The sequence below is a fragment of the Stegostoma tigrinum genome, chromosome 31 (genome assembly GCF_030684315.1).
Source record: "Stegostoma tigrinum isolate sSteTig4 chromosome 31, sSteTig4.hap1, whole genome shotgun sequence".
Taxonomy (NCBI): Eukaryota; Metazoa; Chordata; class Chondrichthyes; order Orectolobiformes; family Stegostomatidae; genus Stegostoma; species Stegostoma tigrinum.
The window spans coordinates 40,391,550-40,419,397 of record NC_081384.1 but is presented as its reverse complement, the minus strand read 5'-3'; the positions used below and the strand labels follow the sequence as shown (position 1 = coordinate 40,419,397).

General features: G+C 43.6%; 1 protein-coding gene across 5 annotated transcripts in view; it reads right to left on the bottom strand.

Annotated features, from left to right (window-relative positions):
* Nucleotides 1-27,848, bottom strand: part of maptb (microtubule-associated protein tau b) — a 65,872-nt gene that overhangs the window by 21,529 nt on the left and 16,495 nt on the right. For all 5 annotated transcript variants that reach the window (XM_048560455.2, XM_048560454.2, XM_048560456.2 and 2 more), the window contains 3 exons: nt 19,551-19,589; nt 5,423-6,172; nt 104-171 (listed from right to left, as the gene is read on the bottom strand). In XM_048560455.2, the coding sequence (XP_048416412.1) occupies nt 104-171; nt 5,423-6,172; nt 19,551-19,589 (857 nt within the window). The remainder of the gene's footprint in view (nt 1-103; nt 172-5,422; nt 6,173-19,550; nt 19,590-27,848) is intronic.

Below are 27,848 nucleotides of genomic sequence, written 5' to 3'. Positions count from 1 at the left end.
GGATAAAAATGAATATAGCAAAACAAGATGAAATATTTGGACACCAATGGATTAATGGAGTGGTCTGGATGCTGAACAGTTTGCTTACTACTGTCACTCTCACCTTGGTCTTGTTCTCAGGGCAGGGTGCCTGCGGTTTGCTTCCTTCTTCTCCTGCAACAGGCAATTGAGCTTCAAAAAAAAGGAAACAGAGCAAAATGGGTTCTCTCCAATTTTAAATGAACCATTAAAAAGATGTTGTTGAAGGTGGGTGCTGTGCGGAAGAGGCAGAAAGCAGTAGGGACCCACATTAAGAAAACCTTGTACATAGGCCCCACACACTGAGTCTGGTCCCACTGACTCCAACAACCCATAACCCTGGCTGAGACTGCCAGGAAGCAGAAACTCAATTAGGTTGGAAAGTCTAACACAGTATTTATTACAATGGATACTTCACAAATTATTCAACCTGACGATTTCAAGATTTCACCTTGCCACAAAATGCAACAAATTACCTGAAGAAGTCGAATTTACTGAGGTGAATGTATTAGCTTCCCTGTTTGCACATGGTGACCCTCAAAGTTAGTTTCTAATCCCTGAAGTGGGTCAAATGGAGGTCAAACTCAACTGAGATGGAGAATGGGAGAAATGTGAGGAAATCAACTTTTGCATATTCATGATTTCACAAGAGAGATATTTTTAACAGGGCAGAGTCCCAGCAGTATATTGTACTGGCTTCTTTGACTATTTCATTTAGCTGTAAGCTACAGTTCTTGTGTATCTTCCCAAGTTCTCTCAATTTATGAGCTATTCCTTTCGATAGGAAATGCACCTCCTTTTTTTAAGCATCAGAGAGAGGGAAGCCTACATTATAAACCAATAGCTTAACATGTGTAGGTCAAGTAATTATGTGAGTCTCAACAAGGATAGGATGACTGAGCACGTTTGAAAGTTTGTAGTCATTGAGATTGTACATTTGTAAAGATGATTATGCTTGACACTTGAATCATCTGTTGCTGGTGAGATTAGAGTGGGAAGGACAGCAATGGATTTGTTACCCACCTATCTCTCTGTTTTGAAAACACATCCATTGGGGGCAGATGAAACATAGTCTGTGGTCTGTGCATGCGCACAGTGTTGATTTACCAGGATTGTATGAGTTAAGTTATGAGGCTTTTTAATTCCTGCAGGTTAGAAGGTCGTTGGGTGATTTGATGTAGGCTTTTAATACGCAATGAGAAACAGGCGGGGTAGATAGCAAGAAACTATTCCAGCTGTTTGGGAAGTTGAGGGCTTAGGATTGAAAAGTTAAGGTTGGCCATATGTATATGCAGCACTGTTTATACTGGAACCTCTGTGTATGGTGGAGCACTGTGTATTGTAGACACCATGTATCCTGTAGTCTAAGTGTAATTTGTATTTGCTATGTATATGGCAGTCTCTGGGTACATTTGTGGCCTTATGATAATTGTAGCCCTGTGAATAGTGCTGCATTGCATATATTTTGGACCCATTTGAATTTTTGCCACTCCTATGTCTTGTAGTATTGTGCATATTTGTAGCCCAGGAGTACATAGGAGTGCTGTGTATATTTATCCCTGAGTATCTCTGTTCATACCGTAGCCGTTGTCTATATTATAGCCCTAGTATATTTTGTTGCCCCTGTCTATATTGTAACTTGTACCTTTGTAGCACCGCATATATTGCAGCCCTTGTGTATATTGTATCATCTTTATGTTAAACACAGGGGCTAGACTATGCAAAGTAGCTATATTTGTTGTCTCTGTGTATATTATAAATGCTGTTTTTATTGTAGCCTCTGTAGAGCCTCGTCTACATTTTCCTGTATATTTTGTAACCCTTATGGATGTTATACCCATATAATTATTTTTTGCCTTTGTCTGCATTTGTAAAATGGTGTAGTACTGTCTATGTTGAATCCACTGTGTATATTATAGGCCCTATGTAAATTTGCAGCTTATTTCTATATTCTAGCCCCTGTGTATATTATAGTGCTGTGTATATTGTGGCTACTGTATATATTTTGGACCCTATGTACATTTTATGGCCCTTTTTATGTATTTGTAGTGCTTATCTATATTATGGCCCCTGTGTGTGCTGTAGCTCTGTGTATACTGTAGACCCTGTTTAGACTTGAAGGCCCAAATTATATTTGCATCCCTCTGTAATTGTGGCACTACTGTATGTTTTAGCACTTTTACATTTGTGAATGCTGAGTAAATAGCAACTACTGTGAATCTTGTAGTCACTTACACACCATGTAGCTCCTGTGTACAGTGTAGCCCCACTTAAATCTGCAGTCCCTGTGTACAGTGTAGCCTCTGTATACTGTAACAATGTGTACATTGTAGATACAGTGATTATTGCATCACTGTGTGTACTGTAGCCCATATTGTCTGTAGTGTGTATAGTAACTCCCTATTGGGAGTGGTGGTAAGGGCAAAGTCTTTAATCCAGAATTCCAGGCTAATGTTCTGGAGGTACGTATTCAAATCCCATCATGGCGCTTGGTAAAGTCTCAATTTAATAAAGATTCCTAGAATTTAAATTTAGCAACCATTGTTACATTGTTTAAAATAAATTAGTTCATCAATATCCTTTAGGAAAACAGAATCTGCTGTCCTTACCTGGTCTGTCTACATGTGACTCCACACCAATAGCAATGTGGCCTAGTAGGGCATTGAATTCAACAGCAATTAGAATGGGCAGTTAGGACTGTTTTAAAAATGTACTCCAAGTGTATACTGTAGCTGTATTTTTGCTCTTGTGGATATTGTAGCACCTAGAATCTGCAATAAATGTTTATAGTAGGTCCTAGGTACACTGTAGTCACTGAATATGTTGCACTCCATGTACAGGGTGTACACGTGTGTTATAGCACAGTGTATATTTTAGCTCTTTTGTATATCAGAGCTCCTGCGTAGGTTGTAGTCACTGTATAATTCAGCCTCTCCCATGTATACAAGGGGATGGTGTACATTGTAGCTGCTGTGAGTATATACAGTTCCTGTGTGTGCTGTATCCACTGTGTATATTTGTAGTCACTCTGTATATATTGTGTCCCTTATGTATATTTAGCCCCTGTGCATATATGTAGTCCCCATGTATATTGCAAATCTGAGTATATGTGTATCTCTGTGCACTTTGTAACCCTGTGTATAATGTAACCCCTGTCTATGCTGTATATATTGCGTCCCTTATGTATATTTGTAGCTCCTCTGTAACCCCATGTACATCTTTAGCCCCTGCGCATATATGTAGTCCCCATGTATATTGCAAATCTGAGTATATGTGTGTCCCTGTGCACTTTGTAACCCTGTGTTTAATGTAACCCCTGTCTATGTTGTAGCTGCGGTATATATTGTCGCCCCTGTGCATAGTATAGCCCTCTAAACGTTATAGCCTCTATATTTGTAAATCCTGTACATATTTGCAGTTACTGTGTACAATATAATATACTGGACCCTGATTTACGAATGTCTGATTTACGAAGGCCCATATTAATTAATTCAATCCCACAAAGGAGTATAATTTAAAAGATCTGACATGCAAACATTTCCTGTACTTACAAATATTGCCTGCGTTGTGTTTTGACTTGTGTACAAATAGACTTATAAACAGTCTCAAGAATGGAACCTATCCACAATATGGGGATGGCCTGTATTTATATTGTAGGTCCTGATTATATCATACTTGGTTTGTAATGTTGTAGATTTGTAAGTATTTTTGATCCCTGAGTATATTGTTGCACTTCGTATCCTCGGTGTATATACATACAGACTTCATGTATATTGCAACCCCAATGCATATTCAGCAGTGTATACTGTAGCTTTACAGTTTATCAGAATGCTGTATTGCAGCATCATGTATGTTATAACCCCTTTGCATGTTGTTGTCCATGTATATTTGTAGTCTTTGTGTAAATTGTAGCCCTGTGTTCATTGCAACCCCTGTCTCTGTTACATCTGTGGGCTATATTGTCACCCATGAGCATTGTGTGGCCTTGTATACACTGTAGCCGCTATATTCGTAATTCCTATGTTTTCTAGTAGGCCCAATGGATATTGTAGCTGCTCTGCACATTTTAACTGCTGCATATCTTTGTAGTGTCTATGTTGTAAACCCTGTGTCTACTTTTTATATTGACAGGTATGGCCTCTGAAGGATAGAAATGTGTACAAAAAATGAATGACGATTTTGCAAAGGGAACATTCTTCACCCCAACAAAGGATTAACACCTAGTGTAAGATGATCAGGACAGTAGAAATGAAACCTGACTAATTGACAGTTATGTAGGGTTGTAGTAATAAGGAGAGTTGAACAGGTTTACTGGGATCCATAGAAAGTGCAGTAGTTGGTGCAGAAAGGGTGAATTTGTTTTAGGCAGGTCGCTGGAACAATCTCTGGCATCTCTCTTCTGAGAGTTAGGGCAAATGTTAATATAGTAATCATATTAGCAGTTGGCATTTAATTCAGGCCATGGCCAATCAATCAGTGAATCACTATGGCCGGGGTGACAGGGTCCTGCACTGCTATATTCTATGGGCTGCAGCATGTGACTGGAGTTGTTTCGAGTGTGCTGCTCTACAGCTTAAGCCAGATGCCATTCAATTTAAAAGATCAGTCATTTTATGCCTCTTTGTGAAGACGTTTGTTACTCAGGCAAGATTTCAACCAGTCTTTATCACCAGTAAACAGCAGAACTTAAACCTCTGTCCCATCCTATCTTTGCCCATAATCTCCTCTTGATAAGGTGCCCATCATTCCCAGTCCTCCCCTCATCCTGCTGCATCTTCTATTCCCTCCAACCTGACCCTGATCCCGACATAATCCCTCCATGAAGAAAGGGAGAGACATGATTTTATTTCTGTGAAACCAGTTGATACTGGAAGCTGGTCAATCACAGTATCTCACAGGCTCTGTCCTTTTGTACCTCAGACCCTCTGGTTCAGTGAAGTCTAAAACAATTGAGAATTAATTCTCTTGATATGGCAGGGACCCTTTTTGAAGCCCTGCCTCTTAGAACTGGCACTGGCACCCACGCACCCAAACTCTCTGTTTCTGCTCTTTCTGATGCCAGACTTGGCTTGCTCTAGCCATCTATGCAGGGAATGACAGTTCTTTCCCAAACTTGTGGATGTAAAATGCTGCATCACAATATAACCTGAAATACAAGATGCCTTTCTAGACTTTGCTTTGAGAAAGAAACAAAGATGAAACAGGTGAAGGACACAGGATATGAAAGTCACACATGCAGAAAGACATCATGCAGCAGCAAGGCCAGTTGTTGCCGGAGTCAGAGTGCAAGGCTGCAGCTCGGAGCTGGGATGCTCTAGACGGCTGGAAGAAGAAGCAAGAGGTACGTGTTGAGAGAGTGGGGAGAAAAAAAGTGTGCTGAGAGAACAGAAAGCAAGTGACAAACCTTTCGCTGCTGCCACAGGCAGATCTTCTTCACTCTTACTCCTCTGAGATGCCAGGGTTTGTGATTGGGCAGGCCCCATGTCTCCTTCCCGAATGGCTGGAGGTGGCTGTTGATCTTCAATCTCTTCCATCTGATTCACTGCTTTAAAATGATTATCTGTAAGCTGGATATCCTCCCCCAGCTCTCTGAATTTGGCATCGCTCAGACCCTCCACACATTCACTGTCTTCAGTTAGCTTCATATCTGCAGTCTCAAACTCAGCTTCATGAACTCTTCCATTTATCAAGGTCATGTCAGCTGATTCTCCTGCACCATCTTTAGTCATCAGGCTCAGAGCTCCAATAGCCTCAGGCGAGAGCTCTCCCAAATCCTTTTCCATACTCTTAGGCAGCTCCTGTTCTCTGGGCTGTTCTGAAGTTGCTGGAACAGTGTGACCAGTATCTGGAGGGCTTGTTTCCTCACAAATTTGCCTCTCTTCTAATCCAAAGCTTACTGCTTCCAACCTAGACTTATCTTGAGTAATGTCTGGTATCTGTGAATTGTCCGGAATGAGCAATGCCTCTTCGGTGACTGATGGGGTCATGGTCACTGCCTCCTCAGTCCACATCGTGCTCAGGGGTACAAGCGGTTCCTGAAGAATTAGACTGGTTTGCTCACTTGGGCCTATCTCAGTTCCAATCCTCTCAATAATGCTCTGTTGCCTGTAACTCTGCTGAACTCCAACAAAGGCCATAATTTGCTCCTCTCCTTCTGTCATTAGAGAAGTAAGGCCGCAATTTAGCGCAAAAACACACCTGTTGAAATTCTGATACAGGGGAGGCAAAGTAGCAACATGGTAATCCCAGCAGATCAGAATGGCCGTAAAGACTTCACATGTTGCCAACTTCTGCTGAGAAACAAAGCTGCTGAATTAATGAAGTACAGCCTCCTCCCCAAATTAAAAATAAACAGCTGTGCACAGAGCTGCCTCTTTGTCACTCCATCCAGCTCCGTCCACTCTCTTCCCAGCTGTACATTCTCTTCCTGGCAGCAGCTCTGGGAAACAATTGCACTGTCCCAGAAAGAAGAAGGGAAACTGATGGATACTCCCTACGGGTTCCTCATTTTCCACCTCGAGGCTAGGCCAAAGGCTGGAGGCTGCTGCCAGGGCCCTTACCCATCAGCCTTTGTCATCAAATGACAGTGGGGTCAAGTGTACATAATAGAATGGAGTCAATGGATAAACAAAGAAACACACACAATGAACACTTTGAGTCATGACATAAACAATACATTCAGTGATTTTAGAACTTGGCAAACAATCCTATCTAGCCTTGCAAAAATCCCAACCCAGACACTACTCAATAACCTTTCCCCTGACACCCTTCCTGCACCCCCTCCCCAGATACACTACAATCGGGCTCCCAGACACTCTCACTTCAGACATCCATCCAGATACTCCTACTGAAATCCCTACCATAACACTCAACACTCTTCCCTGCAACTAGGGAGCACTGCAGCATCACAGCGCCAGGGACCTGGGTTCGATTCCAGCCTCGGGTGGCTGTCTGTGTGGAGTTTGCACATTCTCCCCGTGTCTGCGTGGGTTTCCTCCGGGAGCTCCGGTTTCCTCCCACAGTCCAAACATGTGCAGGCTAGGTGGATTGGCCGTGCTAAATTGCCCATAGTGTTCAGGGGTATGTGGGTCTGGGCGGGATGCTGCAAGGGGCGGTGTGGGCTTGTTGGACCGAAAGGCCTGTTTCCACACTGTAGGGAATCTGATCTAATCTAAACTGCTGTCCAGCCCAGAACACCTATCCCAAGACATTCTCCCCTCACAGGTCTACTCATTACCTCCCACCAATACCTTTGCCTCATCACTTCCCTCCACCTTCCCTGCAAATATCCATCTCTCAGGAATGCTGTCCTCAGGCATCCTCCTGCCCATACTTCCATCTCTCAAACATCCAATCTGATATCCTCTCCCCAGAAACCCCACCTGTCAATCTCCCCTTCCCTAGGCACCAATCCCCCAAAACACCCTCCTCTGAAACCTCTCTGCTTGAAACCCATCCACTTGACACTGTTCCCCTCAACACAGGTCTCGCATGAAGATGATGATATGATCTGAAGATCTGAAAAATGGCAGACAGAACATCAGTTGAGGAACTTAACAGTGTGAATATAGGAGTATGAGGAAGCCATTCAACCCTTTTTTTGAGTGTGTTCCCCCATTCTAGATTATGGCTGATCATTTACCTCAATGCCATATTTCTATGCTATCCCAGTTATGCTTTGCTGTCATTTTTGAGGGGAGATGCTGGTGTAGTGGTAATACCAATGGCCAATAATCCTGATACTCTGGCAACATGGCATCAAATCCCACCACGGCAAATGGTAGAATTGGAATTCAATGAATAAATAATGAATTCTAAAAGCCAGACTCAAGTGATAGTGACGATAAAACTACCATCAATCCTTGGAACAACACATCTGGTTCACTAAAGTCCTTTTTGAGACTTGCCGTGCCTTCTGGAGAATTCTAAAGATTCACCTTCATGTGAGAGAGGAATTTCCTCCTCCTATTAGATTAGTTTGCCTTTTATTCTGAGAGTGTGTATCTCCTGGTTCTAGATCCCAAAGCAAGGGGAAACATCTCTTCTGCACCTACTCTGTCTATCCTCATCAGAATTTTGTAAGTTTTCTAGGAGATCACCTCTCATCTTCTGAACTCCTGAGAATACAGGTTTAGTCTCCTCAATCTCTCCTCACAGGACAATCCCATCATCCCAGGAGTCAGTCTGGTGAACTTTCACTGCATTCCCTGTGTAGTTAGTCTATCCTTCCTTCAGACAAGAGGACCACATCTATATACAATACTCCAGGCATGACCTCACCAGTGTTCTATAAAATTGACACAAGGCTTCTTAGCTCCTATACTCAAATCCTTTTGTGAGAAAGACTAACATGCAGTTTCCCTTCCAAATTGCTGGCTTCATCTGACAGCTTTCAGTGACTTTTGCATCATGACATCTAGATCACTCTGGATATTGTCAGAAGTCATACAACACACAGTGGCTCAATGGTTAGCACTGTTGCCTTGCAGCACGAGGGACCTGGGTTCGATTCTACCCTTGGGTGACTGTCTGTGTGGAGATTGCATGTTCTCCCTGTGTCTGTACATGTTTGCTCCAGTTTCCTCCCACAGTCCAAAGATGTGCAGGTTAGGTGGATTGGTCACACTAAATTTGCGCATAGTGTTCAGGGATGTGTAGATAAGGTGAGTGATAGGGAGGGGTCTGGGTGGGATGCTGTGGACTTGTTGGGCCGAAGGGCCTGTTTCCACATTTGTAGGGATTCTATGATATGACACCAAGTTTGGACACGAACATCAACACTTCCCAATCTCTCACCACTTAAGAAATACTCTGCTCCTTCATTCTTCCTACTGAAGTGGATAACCTGTCACTTAATACACATTATGTTACATCTGCCATGCTTTTTCCTAATCATTCAGATTCTCTAAATCCTCTTGATGCCTCTTTACATCATCCTTACAGCTCATACCTTCCCACCTAATTTTGTACCATCAGTAAATGTGGAAATATTACAATTGGTCCCCACATCCAAATCATTGCTATAGTTTGTGAACAGCTGGGGCCAAGCACTGATCCTTGCAATCTCCCACTGACACTAGTTACCAAACTGGGAATGACACCTTTTATTCCAATTTTTGCTTTCTGCCTGTTAATCAACTCCCTCCATTCGTGCTTTATTGGAAACCTCTGTAAATCCAAATCTTCCACATCCAATGGTTGCCCATTATCAACTTTCTAAGTTAGAAACTAATTATCTGACTCTGACTCTGTCCAATGCGGATTTATGAAAGGCCAACATCCTCAAAAACTATCCCCAAAACAACTGATCAGGTCTGTCAAACATGATTACTTCATAAATCTGTGCTGGCTCTGTCCAATCAGACAATCATCTCTGACTGTTCTAGTCAGTATATTGTTTTTAATGGATGCAAATATTTTTCTTCCTTCTGAGGTCAAGCTAACCTAATTTCTCTTTTTCCCTTTTCTTCATTTCTTAAACAATGGGGTTGCTTTTTGCAGCCTTCCAATTTGCAAGTACCATTGCAGAAAGAGTACAGTTTTTGAAAGATGATGACAAATGCAGCCAGCTCTTTCAATGCTCTCGGGCAAATGTTGGTTTGAATGAAGAAAATGTAGTCTGTGGGCAAGAAAAGCTGCTGGAAAGTTACCCAAAAACACAAAAGACAAGTTATGCACAGTCCTGACATTGAGTGAAAATGCCTAGACATGGCCTGAATTTCAATCACTTTTGGTTCACTTGGGAATTACCCTTCGTTGAGGAGGAGGTCCATCTGAACTATATCCACTTGCTGTAGGCTGTGAGCCACAGAAATCACTGCTCATTTCTGAATGGCTTTATTCCTACAGTAAACTGGCTTAGTCCAAATGGACAGTGAGCAGGCCAGAGTGAGTAATGTGCAGTAAAACTCTACCTTCATCTGCAGTAGCAGTTGGCCTGTTATTTCCCTAATGTTGAGCTGATTATTTTAAGTTTCTGCGGAATGTCCATCCACATATCAGATGATGATTAAACCTGGCTATGGATCTGTACAATATGTGAATTGGTGAGGGAGCTGTCTGCCCACTGACTTCAGGGTGGCACAGCCACTAACACTCCATCATTGACGACAGCAGACATCTCCTGGAAAATGCAGTTTGTTCGAACTCTCCTCTCTTGGTCAATATGAGGTCCCTATCCTCCAGGAGTATGCAGTGGATTGCAATCCAGACCCATTTCAGAACCTCTGCTATGTACTGACAGACATTTTCCACATTTCTCTATTTACACCAGAAGAATAACAAGCATTTTGTTTTGATCTCCCCATTCAATTGCCCCTCCCTTGTCTGTGGCGCTCACTCAAGAATATGCTATCATCTTTCTGAGATACACTGAAATAGGAAACCAATGTGATTCAGCCCCGCTCACTGAATCACCAGATCACAGCAATGTTAGCGAGATGGCAGCTAATTATTATACAGTGTTTACAAGAATTAAAATGGTGTTGTGTGTATTTTGGAAGCTGTGTGTTCAGCCTGTGGGACATGATAACAACAGGGACATGATAATAACTGGGCCACCTGCATCCCTCCACTGATGAATGATAGAGCGCATGTTGGGATGTCAGCGGGAAATTGCCTTGAAACTGTTCATTTTATTTAATTGCTCTCTCTCTCTCTCTCATGTCTCTTTCACTTTCTGTCTTTTCCCCCTCTCTTTCTGTTACCCCTTCACTCCTTTCTTTTTTCTTCTTTATGTCTCTATTTGTATCTGTTTCTCTTTCTCTCCATCATTGCCTCTGAACATATATACTGTGCACGTAGACAGAATTTGTGATCAGTCTCATTCTCCAATCATGTGTCTGGCTCCTAAAAGATCCCCAACATTGCTGGATGCGGTGACAAAGTGTGTGCACAAAGGGAGGTCAAATAACCATTAAACAATACCCCAGGCTTTACACACAGTTTGCTCACCATGCCCGGTGTCCCTTCACAGTGGAAATACAAACCGAAAGAACTATGAATGTTGTCAATCAGAAACAAAAGCAAATTGCTGGAAAAGCTCAGCAGGTCTGGAAGTATCTGTGGAGAGAAATCTGAGTTAATGTTTCGGGTTGAGTCACTCGACCCGAAATGCTAACTCTTAATTCTCTCTACAGATGCTGCCAAACCCGCAGAGGCTTTCCAGCAAGTTCTATTATTGTTCCTTCACTGTGGACCTGGGAACAGCATGTCTCATTGAAGGAAATCTAAAGAAAAGTAGCTTTAAAAAAAATGGTTGGGAAATGCCAGGATCTGCTAGGCTTAAGGAAATTTTGTTGCTGTAGCGATGGTATCATATAGGATGAAAGGTTGTTATACTGTCACCCCAAGTCCCATCTCATTTCCCTGGCCAGAGATAATGGGAACTGCAGATGCTGGAGAATCTGAGATAACAAGGTGTGGAGCTGGATGAACACAGCAGGCCAAGCAGCATCTTAGGAGCACAAAAGCTGACGTTTCGAGCCTAGACCCTTCATACAGGCCCGAAACGTCAGCTTTTGTGCTCCTTAGATGCTGCTTGGCCTGCTGTGTTCATGCAGCTCCACACTTCGTTATCTCTCATTTCCCTGGCCTTCAGGTGGTACAGACCCAAATATCAGGAGAAGGCTGTGACCAACCCTGTGAAGAGGCCACAAGGAGTCTGCAAAGGAATATTAATACAAACAAAGTTGCTGGAAAAGCTCAACAGGTCTGGCAGCATCTGTGAAGGGAAAAACAGAATTAACATTTCAGAGTTCAGAACATGTTCTGGGGAAGGGTCACCGGACCTGAAACATTAACTCTGTTTTTCCCTTCGCAGATGCTGCCAGACTTGTTGCGCTTTCCAGCAACTTTGCTTTTGTTCCTGATTTACAGCATCCGCAGTTCTTTTGGTTTTTATTAAGGGATATTAATAGTTCAGAGAGCAGCGGGTATTCTGCCAAAGGGGTAAAATGACGGAAAATATGACCTTATCCACCTTGGCAGGAAGGATAGAAAAGCGGTATATAATTCATAAGGACAGAAACTGCAGACATCTGTAATACAGAGGGCTTTGGGTGTCCTGAAGTATGAATTACAAAAAAGGTTAGTCTCCAGGCACACAAGTGATTTAATAAGGTGGAATGTTGCCATTCATTGTATGGGGAATGGGATATAAAAGTTGGGATATTTTGCTGCAATTGTACAGGGCCTTGGTGGCCACATTTGGAGTACAGCTTTGGTCTCCTGATTTAAGAAAGGATGATATAGCTGAAATTGAAGCAATTCAGAGAAGGTTCACGCAACTGATTTCTGGAATGGATTAGATTCCCTACAGTGTGGAAACTGGCCCTTTGGCCCAACAAGTCCATACCGCCCCTTGAAGCATCCCACCCAGACACCCCTGAACACTACGGGCAATTTAGTATGGCCGATCCACCTAGCCTGCACAACTTTGGACTGGAGAGCTGCAGACACTGCAAACTGGTTAATCTTTATAAATGAACTTTGTGAAATTTGAAAGCAGAGATCTGACAGCCAGAGCTGCTATTCAAGCAGGTGCTTGAGTATAATGGATGTCCAGGAGATCAGTCGAGAATACATAATAAGGCTTGTCAATGCAGCGAATGGTGTTTGAATGGGCATCAAAGTGCCATAGCTTGGCATGGAGGAATGAACATTCTGGTGGTTGTTTAGGGCACACATAACAGAAGAGATGAGGCATGTGGGATGCGTCGGGGGATGAAGGGGTGTGACCGGTGAGGGCTGGAGGGCCTTTCTGTTTTTATTTTAACTGTGATGAGATTCCACAGCATGAGGTCTGCCTCTAGATGTCTTTCCAATTCAGTTGTCCTTCCTGACAATTTCTCCCAAGGGTGGGGATAGGCTAAGAAGGGAATATTTTTGATTCCTGCTGCCCTTGGGATGAAATCCAAGCTAATGGAAGACGTTAGAACCAGGAGACACAGTTTACAATTAGAGACAGAGATGAAAATTGATTTCTCCAGGAGTCAACAGTCTGGGGAATTCTCTTCCCCAGAGACTGTATAAGCTGGGAATTGAATTTATTGATGATTGGTTTAGGATCATTGAATCATATAGTACAAAAGAGATCCTTTAGCCCATCGAGTTTCTCCTACCAAAAATACAATACACAAGTTCCACTTTCCAGAATCAGACCTATAGCCTTCAACATTCTGACCATTCAAGTGCTTATCCAAGTATTTTTTTAAAAGTTGTGATATTACCCAGCTCAACTGCCCTCTCAGGCAATGCAGAAGCCTCTACCCTCGAGGTGAAAAAAATGCTACCTCAAATCCCATCGAAACCTCCTGTCTTTCATTTTAAAAGAGTGCCCCCTTGTTATTCCCATTCAACCACAGGGAACAGCTGTTTTCTATTCACTCGGTCCATGTGCCTCATAATCTGTGACGGCTCTTGTGGCACAGTGGTAGTCTCCCTTCCTCTGAGCCAAAAGGCCCAGGTTCAAGTTCCACCTGCATCAGTGGTGTTTAAGTAATATCTCCTGAACAGGTTGATTAAAAATATCTCCATTGTCATCTTAAGGGCTCTTGTGGTGCAGTGGGAATCTCTCTACCTCTGAGCCAGGAGGCCTGGGTAATAAAATATCCAAACAAGTTGATTCAAAAATATTTCCCTCAATTTTCTACATCTCTGTCAGGTCCACAACTCTTCTTAAACTGCTCTGCTTTAAAGGGAACAACCACTCTCCATTGCTGAAATGTTCCAACCCAAGCAACAACCTGGTGAATCTCCTCTCATCCCCTCCAAATACAATGACATCTTTCCTATAGTGTAGAGACTAGAACTGTACTCAGTACTCCAGCTGTGGTATAAACAAAGTCCTGTACAGCAGCAACATAACCTTCCTGCACTCAACCATGCCTTCACCGATTGAAAGACAATCATCGGTGTACATTTCACCACCTTATTAACCTGCCCTATAACCTTCAGAGATCTGTGGACAAATATCCCAAGATCTCTCCATTCCTCTGAACTTCTCAGTGTCCTGGATCTGCGACTGAGAAGGAATTCAAAAAGTATCAGGGCAGACAAGGAAGTGAAAACACAGTCAGATTAGCCATGAATTTATTGAATGATGGAGCTGGTTTGAAGGCCCGAATGGCCTTCCCTGTTCTTGATTTGTATGTTTATACGTAACTTCTGTTGTATCTCCCAACAAACCTGAGAATCAAATAGCCATTTCTTCCTCTTTTCCAATATATCTATTTCTGATATATCCTCGTGTTCAAGGAAAATAAAAATAACCTTTTATTTCATTGTGTCCCTAAGATCTTTCCTCCAGCTGTAAGAAGATAAAACTCTGAAATATCCAGTACAGTACAGCATAGCTGAGATCCAGGGTAAATAAGCTTTAAATGATGTGCCCGGTATGGATGCTTGGACATTTGTACAATCCATTTTGTTGACATGAGCCTCAGAGATTGGTGCCTTCTGGCCTATAGCATCAGTTAAATCCATTTTGTCACTGGCACCAAAGATCTGAAGTATTGGTTATAATTGGACATCTGGTAGTTGTTGGACTGTAGCATTATGGTTAGGCTTGGATTACTAGTGAAGCCTATAGTTCAATTTGCACTAGTTAGGCCTGGAGTACTGGTTAAACTGTGGTTCTAGTCAGCCTTTAGTAGGCTTGAAGTATGGTTTAGGCTTGCTAGTTACTGAGTATTGGTTGACGTTCTTCTTTCACTTTAAGGGACATATTGACATGGGGGTGGGTGACTGGATTGAGCACGACAAACTCAATGATCATCACAGGCAGGTTATGGAGTCATAGAGCTGTACAGCATAGAAACAGATCCTTCCTAGAGAGGCAGTGCTGGGCAAGCTAAAGGGGCTAAAGGTAGACAAGTCTCCTGGCCCTGATGAAATGCATCCCAGGGTACTAAAAGAGGTGATGGGGGAAATAGCAAATGCACTGGTAATTATTTACCAAAATTCACTGGACTCTGGGGTGGTTCCCGCAGATTGGAAAACGGCCAATGTGACGCCACTGTTTTAAAAAGGAAGTAGACAAAAAGCATGTAACTATAGGCCAGTTAGCTTAACTTCAGTAGTGAGGAAAATGTTTGAATCTATCATTAAGGAAGAAATAGCAAGACATCTGGATCTAAACTGTCCCATTGGGAATACCGAGCATGGGTGACCTGTGACCAGTGGTGTTCCACAGGGATCTGTGCTGGGGCCACTGTTGTTTGTGATATATGTAAATGATTTGGAGGAAGGTGTAGGTGGTCTGATCAGCAAGTTTGCAGATGACATGAAGATTGGTGGAGCAGCAGATAGTGAGGGGGACTGTCAGAGATTACAGCAGAATATAGATAGATTGGAGAGTGCGGCAGATAAATGGCAGATGGAGTTCAATCCGGACAAGTGAGAGGTGATGCATTTTGGAAGATCAAATTCAAGGGCGAACTGTAAGTAAATGGAAAGGTCCTGGGGAAAATGTGATGAACAGAGAGATCTGAGTGTTCAGGTCCAATGTTCCCTGAAGGTGACAACGCAGGTCAATAGGGTGGTCAAGAAGGCATATGGCATGCTTTCCTTCATTGGACGGGGTATTGAGTACAAGTGTTGGCAGGTCATGTTGCAGTTGTATAGGACTTTGGTTCGGCCACATTTGGAGTACTGTGTACAGTTCTGGTCGCCACATTACCAAAAGGATGTAGACGCTTTGGAGACGGTGCAGAGGAGGTTCACCGGGATGTTGCCTAGTATGGAGGGTGCTAGCTATGAAGAGAGGTTGAGTAGATTAGGATTATTTTTATTAGAAAGACAGAGATTGAGGGGGGACCTGATTGAGGTCTACAAAATCATGAGGGGTATAGTCAGGGTGGATAGCAAAAAGCTTTTTCCCAGAGTGGGGGACTCAATTACTAGGGGTCATGAGTTCAAAGTGAGAGGAGGAAAGTTTAAGGGAGATATGCGTGGAAAGTTCTTTACACAGAGGGTGGTGGGTGCCTGGAACGCGTTGCCAGCGGAGGTGGTAGACGCAGACACGTTAGTGTCTTTTAAGATATATTTGGACAGGTACATGGATGAGCAGGGAGCAAATGGACACAGACCCTTAGAAAATAGATGACAGGTTAGACAGAGGATCTTGATCGCCGCAGGCTTAGAGGGATGAACATCTAGCAGATGGAGTACAATGTTGATAAGTGTGAGGTCATCCATTTTGTTAGGAATAGCAGGAAAATGGACTATGTTTTAAATGGTAAAAAATTGCAGCACGCTGCTGTGCAGACGGACTTGGGTGTCCTTGTGCATGAATCGCTAAAAGTAGGATTGCAAGTGCAGCAGGTGATCAAAAAGGCAAATGGAATTTTGTCTGACATTGCTAGATGGGTGGAGTTTAAAAACAGGGAGGTTATGCTGCAGCTGAATAAGGTCCTGGTGAGGCTACACCTGGAGTACTGTGTGCAGTTTTGGTCTCCTTACTTGAGGAGAGATATACTCTCCCTGGAGGGGGTGCAGAGGAGATTCACTCAGTTGATTCCAGAGTTGAGAGGGTTGGATTATGAGGAGAGACTGTGTAGACTGGGATTGTACTCATTGGAATTCAGAAGAATGAGGGGAGATCTTATAGAAATATATAAGATCATGAAGGAAATAGATAAAGTGGGGCAGGGAGGTTGTTTCCACTAGCAGGTGAAACAAGGACTAGAGGGCATCGTCTCACAATAAAGGGAAGCAGATGTAGGACTGAGGTCAGGAGGAACTTCTTCACCAAAAAGGTTGTGAATCTGTGGAATTCCCTGCCCAGTGAAGTGGTTGAAGGTACCTCACTGAATGCTTTTAAGACAAAGCTAGATAAATTTTTGAACAGTAAAGGAATTAAGGGTTATGGTGAGTGGGCAGGAAAGTGGAGCTGAGTCTCAGAAAGATCAGCCATGATCTTAATAAATGGCGGGGCAGGCCCGAGGGGCCGGATGGCCTACTCCTGCTCCTCGTTCTTATGTTCGGTCTAATTCATCCATGCCGACCGGTTAAAGTTCGGGCAGGTCGGTATGACATTATGTATGCCCAAATTAGGGCAGGGGAGGTCCTCTCAAACAGGAAAACCTGAAAACTGGTCACCATTGTACAAAGTGTTTACTTTCAGCAGGACCATCAGCATAAATGTCTCTTGTCATAAATAATCTGAAGCAGTACTACAATCATAAAATTTTACATTATGGGAGAAGGCCATTCAACCTATCATGTTTGCAGGAGCTCTCAAAAGAGCTACCCAGTCGGTCCCATCCTCCAGTCCAATCTCCATCGCTCTCTGAATTCATCCCTTTCAAATACTTCTATATATATTTATACAGAACTTTTTGATGCCTCTCCCAGGCAGCGCATTCCAAATTCTAACAAACCTTTGAGTAAGGAATTTTCTCCTCATCTCAATGCTTGCTCTCTTGCTGAAAGTCTTGATACTTTGACCCCAAGTTATGGCATACCAGCTTATGGAAACAGGATATCCTTCTTTACTCTGTCAAAATTGTTCACAATTTGAACACCTCAATAAGGTCATCTCAATCTTCTTTGCTCCAAGGAGAATCAGCTCAAATTCTCTTTTTCCTTGTATCTAAAGTCCCTCGTTCCTGGTATCATTCTAGTAAATCTCTCTCCAGGGCCTTACATCCTTCTTTCAATAAGGTGCCCAGAACTGGACATGATACTCCAAATGTGGTCTAACCAATGATTTGCACAGATGTAGTGTCACGTCCTTGCTTCTACACTGTATGCCTCTATTTATAAACCCAAGGATCCAATAAGCTTTCTTAGCAACTGTTTCAACTTTCCTGACCACCTTCAGAGAGTAAAGCATGTGAATCCTGAGGTCCCTCTGTGCCAATACTCCCCTCAAAATTGTACCATTTGAGCCTGGTATTGTGTCTCCATGTTTCTTCTACCAAAAATATGTGACCTCACGTTTGACTGCATTGAAATTCATTCACCAGATGTCTGCTCATTTGGCCTTCTTGTCAATGTCTCTTTGAAGTCTCTCAGCATTATCATCACAATTCACAATTCTCCCTAGTTTATTATCATCTGCAAAGTCAGAGACTCTACACCATTCTCCAGCTCATTTTGTATAAATCAGAAAAAGCAAGGGTCCCAACACCAATCCCTGCAGAACACTGATTTCAACTTGTCACCAATCTGTGAAATGCCCATCTATATCCACCCTCTATTTCCTTTTTTTTAAGCCAACTTCTAATGCTGGTTGCCAAGCACCCGTCAATCCCAAAAATTTCAAATTTGCTAACCAATCTGACATGTGGCACTGTCTCAAATACTTTCTAGAACTCCAAATATCCACAGCACTTTCCTCACCCACCATCAAAACTGTGTCACCTCATCAAAGAACTCAATCAAATTTGTCACACATGACCTGTCCCTGACAAAGCCACGTTGACCTTCCAGTATTGACTTTACTTTTCTCTAATTATGTATTTATCTTATTCCATGTTATGGCCTCCATCAGTTTTCCCACAACTAATGTCAAGCTGACAAGTCTGTAGATTTGTGGTTATCCTTTGTCCCCTTTTTAAACAACAGAGTCACACTTGCAATCCTCCAGTCCCCAGGGACTAATCCTGTGTTCAGAGATGCCTGCAAAATTTATTTATAGACAAGGGGCATTTTTTTTTAGAATTATGGATTTGTGCACTGGAGTGACATTCCAACTTTCAGCAGCAGGATTTACTCTGAACACGACTTAAAATCTCAGGGATATGTTTACCATGGTATTACATATTAGGATGGCCATGTTGACTGAAGCTGAACTTCCAAATGCCAACATTCACTCTAGCCAGGAAGGGAAGGTTTACAATGATATTTAGGGATGATCCTGGTCAGCTACAGGTGGCCATTTCAGTTCTAATTGTAAATTATGGATCTTGCAGACTGCCTTCAACTGCCTCTCCTCCCTCCACAATCCCACCATCCAGCCTCACAGTATACTATCTTTTCACTGTGAGTTGGACAGAAAACAATCCCTTTTCTGAAATGATTGGATGGTTTGTGGCTGTGGTCAAACCTCTTTTTCCTTTTCTCAAATATTTTCATATGAATGAAGAGGAGGGTTCAAAGAAGGCGAAAAGAAATACACAGTTTTCTTTCGATATCCTCACAGTTATTCCCTGGGTTTGCCAGGAGCAGTGTCCAGAAGATGAACTTTGCTTTATTTGAGACTCCAAGCCAGACCTGAACGCCATTCCCACCCCAACCCATGACAATTTTTTTTTAGAAGAACAATTTTTGTAGGTCTGCATACTCAGCTTGTGGAAGGGCCCCAGTGGAGGATCCATTTTGAACCCAAAGGAGGTACATGCAGGGAGCCTCCAAGTTACTCATATCCACTTCATGTACAAATTTCATGCTCATTCTTTGATTGCCAGATAGTGTCAGCAGCTGTTTCTATCTCTCAGTCCATTTCAGCCTTTATTAGATGTTTGGGCAATGAGAACAGGCGATCAAAAGCATCCTGTATTTGGGGCAGAGCAAAAGTGCGGTCTTACCTGTTGTGACCTCTTGTGAAGACAGGTCCAAGGGTCCTCCTGTGAGACCAGTCACATACATTGTTTTTCAAAGGGAAGAACAATTCCGAACAGGCACATTGGGAAATAATTCAAAGAATGAAACATCAATCAGGGAATGAACAATGACATTAGCAATTAACATTCATTGAGAGAAAAACACACAGATCAAGCACATGGAGAGTGAAGGGACATAGAAGAAACACCCTGGGGACGGTGCAGTGGAATGCAGAGGGGGGGCACATTGGGGATAGCATTGGGATGCAGAGGGAACATACCTGTGCTTGGATATAGTTGATACAGGTGCAGAATTGTATGAAATAAAGGGTAAGAAACACAAGAGCCACAGAACTGAAATGTGATATGGAGGAGACACACTGGGGAACCACAGAATCCAGAAGGTCAGACTGGGGAACAGTGAGGTACAGGACAGAATGAGATGCATGGAAAACTGGGAAAATGTTGTACACTGGGATTTAGAGGAGACACAATGTGGAATCACATTGATAAAAGACGGGACACCCTGAGAAACACTGAGTTATACAGAGGGGTCACACTGAAGAATCCTGCGGTCCAGAGGGACATAATGGGGATGCACCAGGAATCAGCAAGACATATTGAGGGGGCATACTGAGGGGCTGAGGGATGCAACAGGGAAGAGTGGTAGATAATGATGGAACTAATCAAAAAGTGGGAAAATGAGGGGCCACAATACGGAACAGTGAGAGAAACTGAGCAGACATGTTGATCAACATTAATTACTGCGTGCAAACAAATGGTGGCACTGGAATATTGAGAAAATTGGGAAAAGGTACCCTTTTGGGAGCAGGTCAAAAATTATTTTCTTTTTTCAATGACACCTTTGTTGATGGCTGCATTTTTGATTGTCAGGAGCTGCTTTTTTTATTCTCATTAACTTCTTTGTTAGGCATTACAGTCATGTAGTTACATTGCATTCGTTACTTGTGTTGCCTGGGGTACTTAGACTTACTTAAAAGCAGAACTGGAAGAATTTATTGTATCCTCAATAATTATCAACTGCCTTAAAGCCAACACAAAAAGAAAACACTGATTACATAGTTGGTACTAAACTACAAGCAGAGGTTAGTAAACTTCTTTGATGACTGACAAATGTGTCTATACACAAAAAGCCATCACCTTAAACACAGTTTCTGGAGACTTTTATTGGGAGATTTGAAGCGGTTCTCTGTTTTCAGTTCTGTGGCTCTTGTGTTTCTTACCCTTTATTTCATACAATTCTACACCTGTATCAACTATATCCAAGCACAGGTATGTTCCCTCTGCATCCCAATGCTATCCCCAATGTGCCCCCCCCCCTCTGCATTCCACTGCACTGTCCCCAGGGTGTTTCTTCTATCTCTTCAGACAACCGCCTCTTTCTCAGCTGACTTGCAGACCCTCTGTCTCACCCTAGCTCTCTGACCTCCACTAACTCTTTGTCTTCTGCCAACCAAGCTCTCTGTCACCAACATTCCACCCACCCCCCAATCCTACTACACACGCTGACACACACAGACACAACGCAGGATGCCCTGGTAAAAAGATATAGCACCTCACTCCTCTCCTGGCTGAAGCAAAAAGGGCCTGGACCTTGGGCCCATGGTCCTAGACCCCAGGCTCTCTGCTCCTTGCCTCCCATCTTCCCAGCTCCCAGCCTAGTCTACCTGACTCTCATACTTCCCTGCAGATGCCCCTGACCCCAGACCTTGGTGTTTTGATCTTCTGGTGACTTCCTCACTAGCCACAATGAATTTCCTAGCGGTTTCCTGCACTCCAATCACAGCTTACTTCTCCCCTGTCAGCAACAAGCAAAGGGGAGACCTGGCCTTTGATTGGAAGAACAGCTTCTTACCATTTCACTGAAACATAGAAACTAGGAGCAAGAGGAGGTTATTCTATTCACAAAGGTGACTGGTCACTCCTGTGAGTGATGTTTCCTGGATTATTTTCGTATTTTTGGCACTGCCTCTGTATATTTTAGGCATTGCTCTGGTACCAAGTAGGGTACACAGCCAAAGCATGGGAACAGAAATTACAGGAGTCACAATTAGGGACAAGAGCTCATGAAGAGTCACATTCGAGGAAAGACAGGTATAGTGAGAATACGCATCAAAGGATATCGAGGGAGCAATTAGGAAAAATTAGTAAAACAGGGAACATTGTGATCAAGAAGGACCATCCTAGTGAAGGGTGGATGCAAACTGGAAGGGGAAACAGCAGTGGGATTTACAGTGAACACACTGGTGAACAGTATGATGTTGAGAGTCACGATGGGAAAGTGGTACCTACAGGAGTTGCACTACTGAACAAATAGATATACACAAGACATACTGAGCTATGAAGGAACAACAGGATACATATCATTGGCTACAGTAAGATGTAGAAGGGATGCTGTAAGGAATGGTGGAATCTAGATGGGACACACTGGGGAATACTGACATCAATGGGTAGCACAGTATCCAGTGGTTACAGTAAGAAACAGTGGAATGTGGCATAGATGCATTGGGGAATAATGGGACGATAGAGATGGCAACCTACTGGGGTTTGTTGCAGGGAAAGGTATTCTGGGAAATGTGTGATGCATTACTGCACCAGGACACAGTGAGTGTAAATTGTAAAGCATTGAGGAGGAGGTGGGATATAGAGGGAACATACTGAGAAAACAATGGGGTATACAGTGGAAACTCACTGCGGCCAACCTGGGGGAAGAATCCAAATACTTTTAGAATGATGGGATTTAGAGAGTACACACAGGGAAACAGTGGGAAAAGGAGGGAAACACTGGGGATGTGGCCAGCATTGGAGGGTTATAGTGAGCAACATTGGAATATGAATGGGTATGTTGGGGAATGGTGGGTGCTGTTGAAACATTCTGGGAAAAATGCCTGGGAAGACAGCTATATAGACAGGACATAGAGAAGACAATTGGATATATCGGTGGCTCAGTAATTAGCACTGCTGCCTCACAGCGCCAGGGACCTGGGTTCAATTCCATCCTTGGGTGACTGTCTGTGTGGAGTTTGCGTATTCTCCCCGTGGGTTTCCCCCGGGTGCTCTGGTTTCCTCCCACAATCCAAAGATGTGTAGGGTAGGTTGATTGGCCGTGCTAAATTTCCCAAAGTGTGCAGGGATGGTGGGTTAGACATGGGGAATGGGTTTGGGTGGGATGCTTTTTGGAGAGACTGTGTGGACTTGTTGGGCTGAATGGACTGTTTCCACAGTGTAGGGATTCTAAAAGGTAAGATTAAGTGAGGATCAGAATGTTATCGAGGGAACACAATAAGGAGGGTAAAGATTAAGACCTCATGGTTCTAGAGGACCGTCGCGCTGCTCACTGTGGGTATGAGGGGGTACAGTGTGGATCAGTGGGGAATATGGAAAAGACAAAGTGTGGAGAAGTAGAACATAGAGGGACAGAGTTACATATATAGGGGATGGAGTCAGAACAGCGGGGTACAGAGGAGACAGTGAAGCATAGAGAATTGTCAAACTTGGAACTTTAAAATACAGGGAAGAGATAATCTGGAGAAGAGCGAGAAATATAGAGGACAAACTGGGTATCAAGGAGTCACAGTAGGAACAGGTACACGGTGGGGGGAAAAGTGGGACACAATAGGAGCACATACAGACAGGACACAATTCTGAGCAATGGGATATTTGGAGATACATTTAGGAACATTGTCATTTACAGAGGACACACTGGGGAACTGAGAAAGAAGGTGCATTGCTGAGCAATGTGCCATATGGAAAGGTTGAGGGCAACAGTGAGAGATTGAGGGAATGAGGTGGGAACACTAGGATTTGGAACAGTCCTCTGGTCAGCTGGGACTTCATAGGAACATTACAAGACAGAGTATAACACCAAAACCCTTGGGGAAACATGAGGAAATGACCACATTTTTGGTCAAAGAGGTATGTCTTAAGAAGAATCTTAAAATGAATTGAGACAGAAAGGCAGAGATGGATATTTATGAATGTAGAATTTGATGATGTCTTGGTGGTGGGGTTATAGCTTGGTGGAGGTTCGGGGCAGCAGTGGTCAGCCCTATTGCCTCACAGCGCCAGGGACCCAGGTTCGATTCCACCCACGGGCAACTGTCCGTGTGGAGTTTACATTTTCTCCCCGTGTCTGTACGGATTTCTTCCAGGTGCTCCAGTTTGCTTCCACAGTTCAAAGGATATGCAGGGTAGGTGAACTGACCATGCTAAATTGCTCATAGCATCCAGGGATATGTGGACTAGGTGAATTAGCCATGGGAAATGCAGGGTTACCAGAAGAGGAGAAGGGGTTGGATGTGGGCAAGATGCTCTTTGGTGAGTTGATGTGAACTCGATGGGCCAAACAGTCTACTTCCACACTGTCGGGCTTCTATGGGGATGCAGGGGTGGAATGAGACCATGCAGCAGTTTGGAAACAGGCACCTGGGCTTTTAAATCAAGATATTGCTTGACTAGCAGCCAATACAGACCAGTAAGCACAGGGGTGATGGGGCAACAGGGCTCAGTGCAGCTGCAGGAATGGGCAGCAAGATTTAGATGAACTGAAATTTAGTTAGGGTTGAATGGGGGAGGAAGGCCAGGATTGATTGGGATAGTCCAATCTGAAGATTTCAGCAACACATAAACCAAAACAGAAGCAAAGTTGGATGATCTTACGGAGGTGGAAGTTGGTGGCCTTAGCAATGGTACAAAGTATCATCAAATATGACACCAAGATTACAAACAGACTGGATTAGTCTTAGTGTCTTTCCAGAGGCAGGACTGAAGGAGTATAAGGACAGGCAAGTAACGCTGAAACGTTATAGAACTTTAGATGGAAAATTGCGCACAGTTCTGGTCACCACACTACCAGAAGGATGTGGATGCTTTGGAGAAGGTACAGAAAATGTCTACCAGAATGTTGCCTGGTATGGGGAATTTTAGCTATGAAGGAAGGTTGGATAGACTGGGTTTGTTTTCACTGGGACACGGGGGGTTGAAGGACAACGTAATATAAGATTATAAGATTGTGAATGGCGTGGATAGAGATGAAATTATGAGGATTTTTCCCAGGGTGGAGGTGTTAATTACTAGGGGACACAGGTTAAAGATATGGGGGAGGGTAGAAGTTTAAAACAGATGTGTGAGGTAAGGTTTTCACACAAAAAGGGTGTTGAGTTCCTGGAACAAGCTGCCAGAGGAGATGGTGGAAGCAGACACTATAGCAGCATTCAAGGAGCACCTGGACAAATACATGAATAGGAAGGGAATAGAGGGTTATGGAGGCTGTAAGTGAAGACAGTTTTAGCAGGTAAGGGCAAAATGTATCGGTGCAGGTTTGGAGGGCCGAAGGACCTGTTCCTGTGCGGTATTGTTCTTTGTTCTTTTGAAGTCAGTGGCTGGGGAAGAGTGTGGCACCCTCACAGACACTACTCCTCATAACACGTAATATTTGCCACCTCTATCAGCATATTGGTGCTGAGTAAGGGTTTGTTGGAGGTACCTCGTTGCCAACAATCCTTTCTTTCGGTCAGTGCTTTGTTTTATGTCTATCTAGTGCTTTGTGGTAGACAGACACCAACAGAGAATATCTGCAGAACAGGTGCTATTCTTAGATAGCACTATGGTTTATTGCATGACAGCAATAAGTCTGGCAGAATTATGAGAATGTCAAAGAGCTTGTATATCCACTCCCTCTAAAAGCTGCAGTAGAACCCAATGGCTCCACAGATTGGTTCCACCCATTCTGCTGATGTTACATAAAACACAACATGAACATTAACCCCTCGGGGTATCAAGAGTGGGCCAGTTCAGCAGTGGCAGTGAGAGCTGGCCGGAGATGGTGGTGGGAGCGGGCTGGGGAGACAGTAAGCGTGGGTCCGGTGACAGCGTGACCAGTGAGGCGGTGAGAGCAGACGGTGTGATGGTGGCGATAGCGGGGCCAGTGAGCCGGTGACGGTGGTGAGAGCATGCCGGTGACGGTAGCGACAGCGGGGCCAGTTACGGCAGTGAGAGCAGGGCCAGTGACAGCAGTGACAGTGGCGAGGGGGGCCGGTGAGGTGGTGAGAGTGGGGGCGGTGAGGCGGTGAGAGTGGGGCCATTGAGGGTGGTGACAGTGGCAAGAGCAGGCCCAGTGACAGCAGTGACAGTGGCGAGAGTGGGGCCGGTGAGGCAGTAGCTGTGGTGAGAGCGGGGCTGGTGAGGCAGTGAGAGCGGTGTTGTGGAGATGGGACTTGGGACTCTGAGATTTGTTCTTTTTTTTCTTGCTTACCTTTTGGCTCTGTTAAAATCTTTCAATTTTGGTTTTTGTAGCCAAGTAGGCACCAGTGAATGGCGACTGTGCACTTTTCGCTGTATCGATGTATATCTATACATAGTACATGTGACGGATGGATATATCTAAATCAGATCTTGTACCTATATATAACAAACAGATTTTGGAGCAGGAATGGAAAAATTGCTTTCAGTCTCTAAATACGAGAAATTTCAACTCATCCTGCTCCGGATGCTTGGATAAGTAGCATGAGAATTTGGTATCAGCAGAGGATGTGGTTGAGCTGGGTGCTGTCAACATATAACACTCTGTTCTCAGATAATGTTGCCAATGGGCTTTATGTAGATTTAAAAATAGAAGGAAACCAAGGATAGACTGTTAAAGTCACCAGAGCTTGTCACAGTCCAGAAGTGGGGAGGGCATCCAGTGTAAATGAGCAAGAGAAGACAGTGACATAGTGGACCAGTGATCTGGGATAAGAATCTAAGGTTAAAGGTTCAAATCTCACCACAGCAGATGGTGAAATTCAATTAATAAATCTGGAATGAAAGGCTAGTCTGATGATGACCACAAAATCTTTGTCAACTGCCATAAATCCATTGGGTTTAGGGAAAGGAAATCTACTATCCTTACCTGGTCTAGTCTATGCATGTCTCCAGACCCACAGCAATGTAGTTGACTCTTAACTGCTTTCTGAAGTGGCCCAGCAAGACATTCAGTTGGATGAAACCACTACAAAGACTGATTAAACAAAACAAATCCAGACAAATCACCTGGCATCAACCACAGCATGAGAAACAAGAACATCAAATCGAATTCTATTAGTCCTGCAAAGTCATTCTAACTAACAAATGGGGGCTTGTACCAAGATTGTGAGAGCTGTCCCATTGGCAATGGAGCAATGACCTGGCATTGTCTGTGAGGAATGGTTTCTTGAGAATGACCACATCTCAGGCAACGCTATCACCATCCTTGGGTATAACAATGACAGGACAGCCTGAGCAGAGCTGGAGGACATCATCAGGTGTGGATTGGCAGCATCAATACTAATCGAGTTGGTTGGGTCCCATAGGATGTAACTAATAGCCTGGTTCTTAGAGTTCTGAGGGACGGTCACTCGACCTGAAATGTTAACTCTGATTTCTCTCCACAGATGCTGCCAGATCTGCTGAGCTTTTCCAGCAATTTCTGTTTTTGCTACCAGTCTGGGTCTGCCAGGAAGTTCTACAGGAAGTAAGGGAACCAAGAAAAGGGACAAGCTAACTTGATCACATTCTTGCCGATGTGCTGGCTGCAGATGCATCTATCTATGACCGTTTCGGTAAGTGCAACAACCGCACAGGCCTGTGGAGACATAATTCTGCCTCCAACATGTTCAGTAGTATGAGCACTATGCTGAATGGGATAGATATTGCACCATCTAACGACTCATGACTGGGCATCCATGAGCTACTGTGGGTCATCAGCTGCAGCAGAATTTTATTCAACACAATATGTAACTTCATGGCCTGACCCTTTATTCTACCATTATCAAGCCAGGGAATCAATCCTCGTTCAATGGAGAATGCAGAGCGGCTTGCTAGCAGCAGCACCAGGCATATCTAAAAGTGAGGTGCCAACCTGGTGAAGCTATCAAATAGGATTGCTTGTGTACTTAACAGCTTAACATAGATCTAAATGATCCCACAGCCAACAGATCAAATCTACACTCTGCAATCCTTCCACACCCAATTGTGAGTGATGATTGACAATAAACACACTAGAGGAGGTCCCACAAATATTCCTATCCTTAACCCAGCATATCAGTGCAAAGGTATGGCGGAAGCATTTGCAACCATCTTCAGCCAGAAATACTGAGGGGATGATCCATCTTGGCCTGCTCCAGTGGTCCCCAGCATCAAATATACCAGTCTTCAGCCAATTTGATTCAATCCATGTGATATCAAGAAATGGATAGAAGCGCTGGATACTGCAAAGGCTATGGGCCCTGACAATATTCCAGCCAT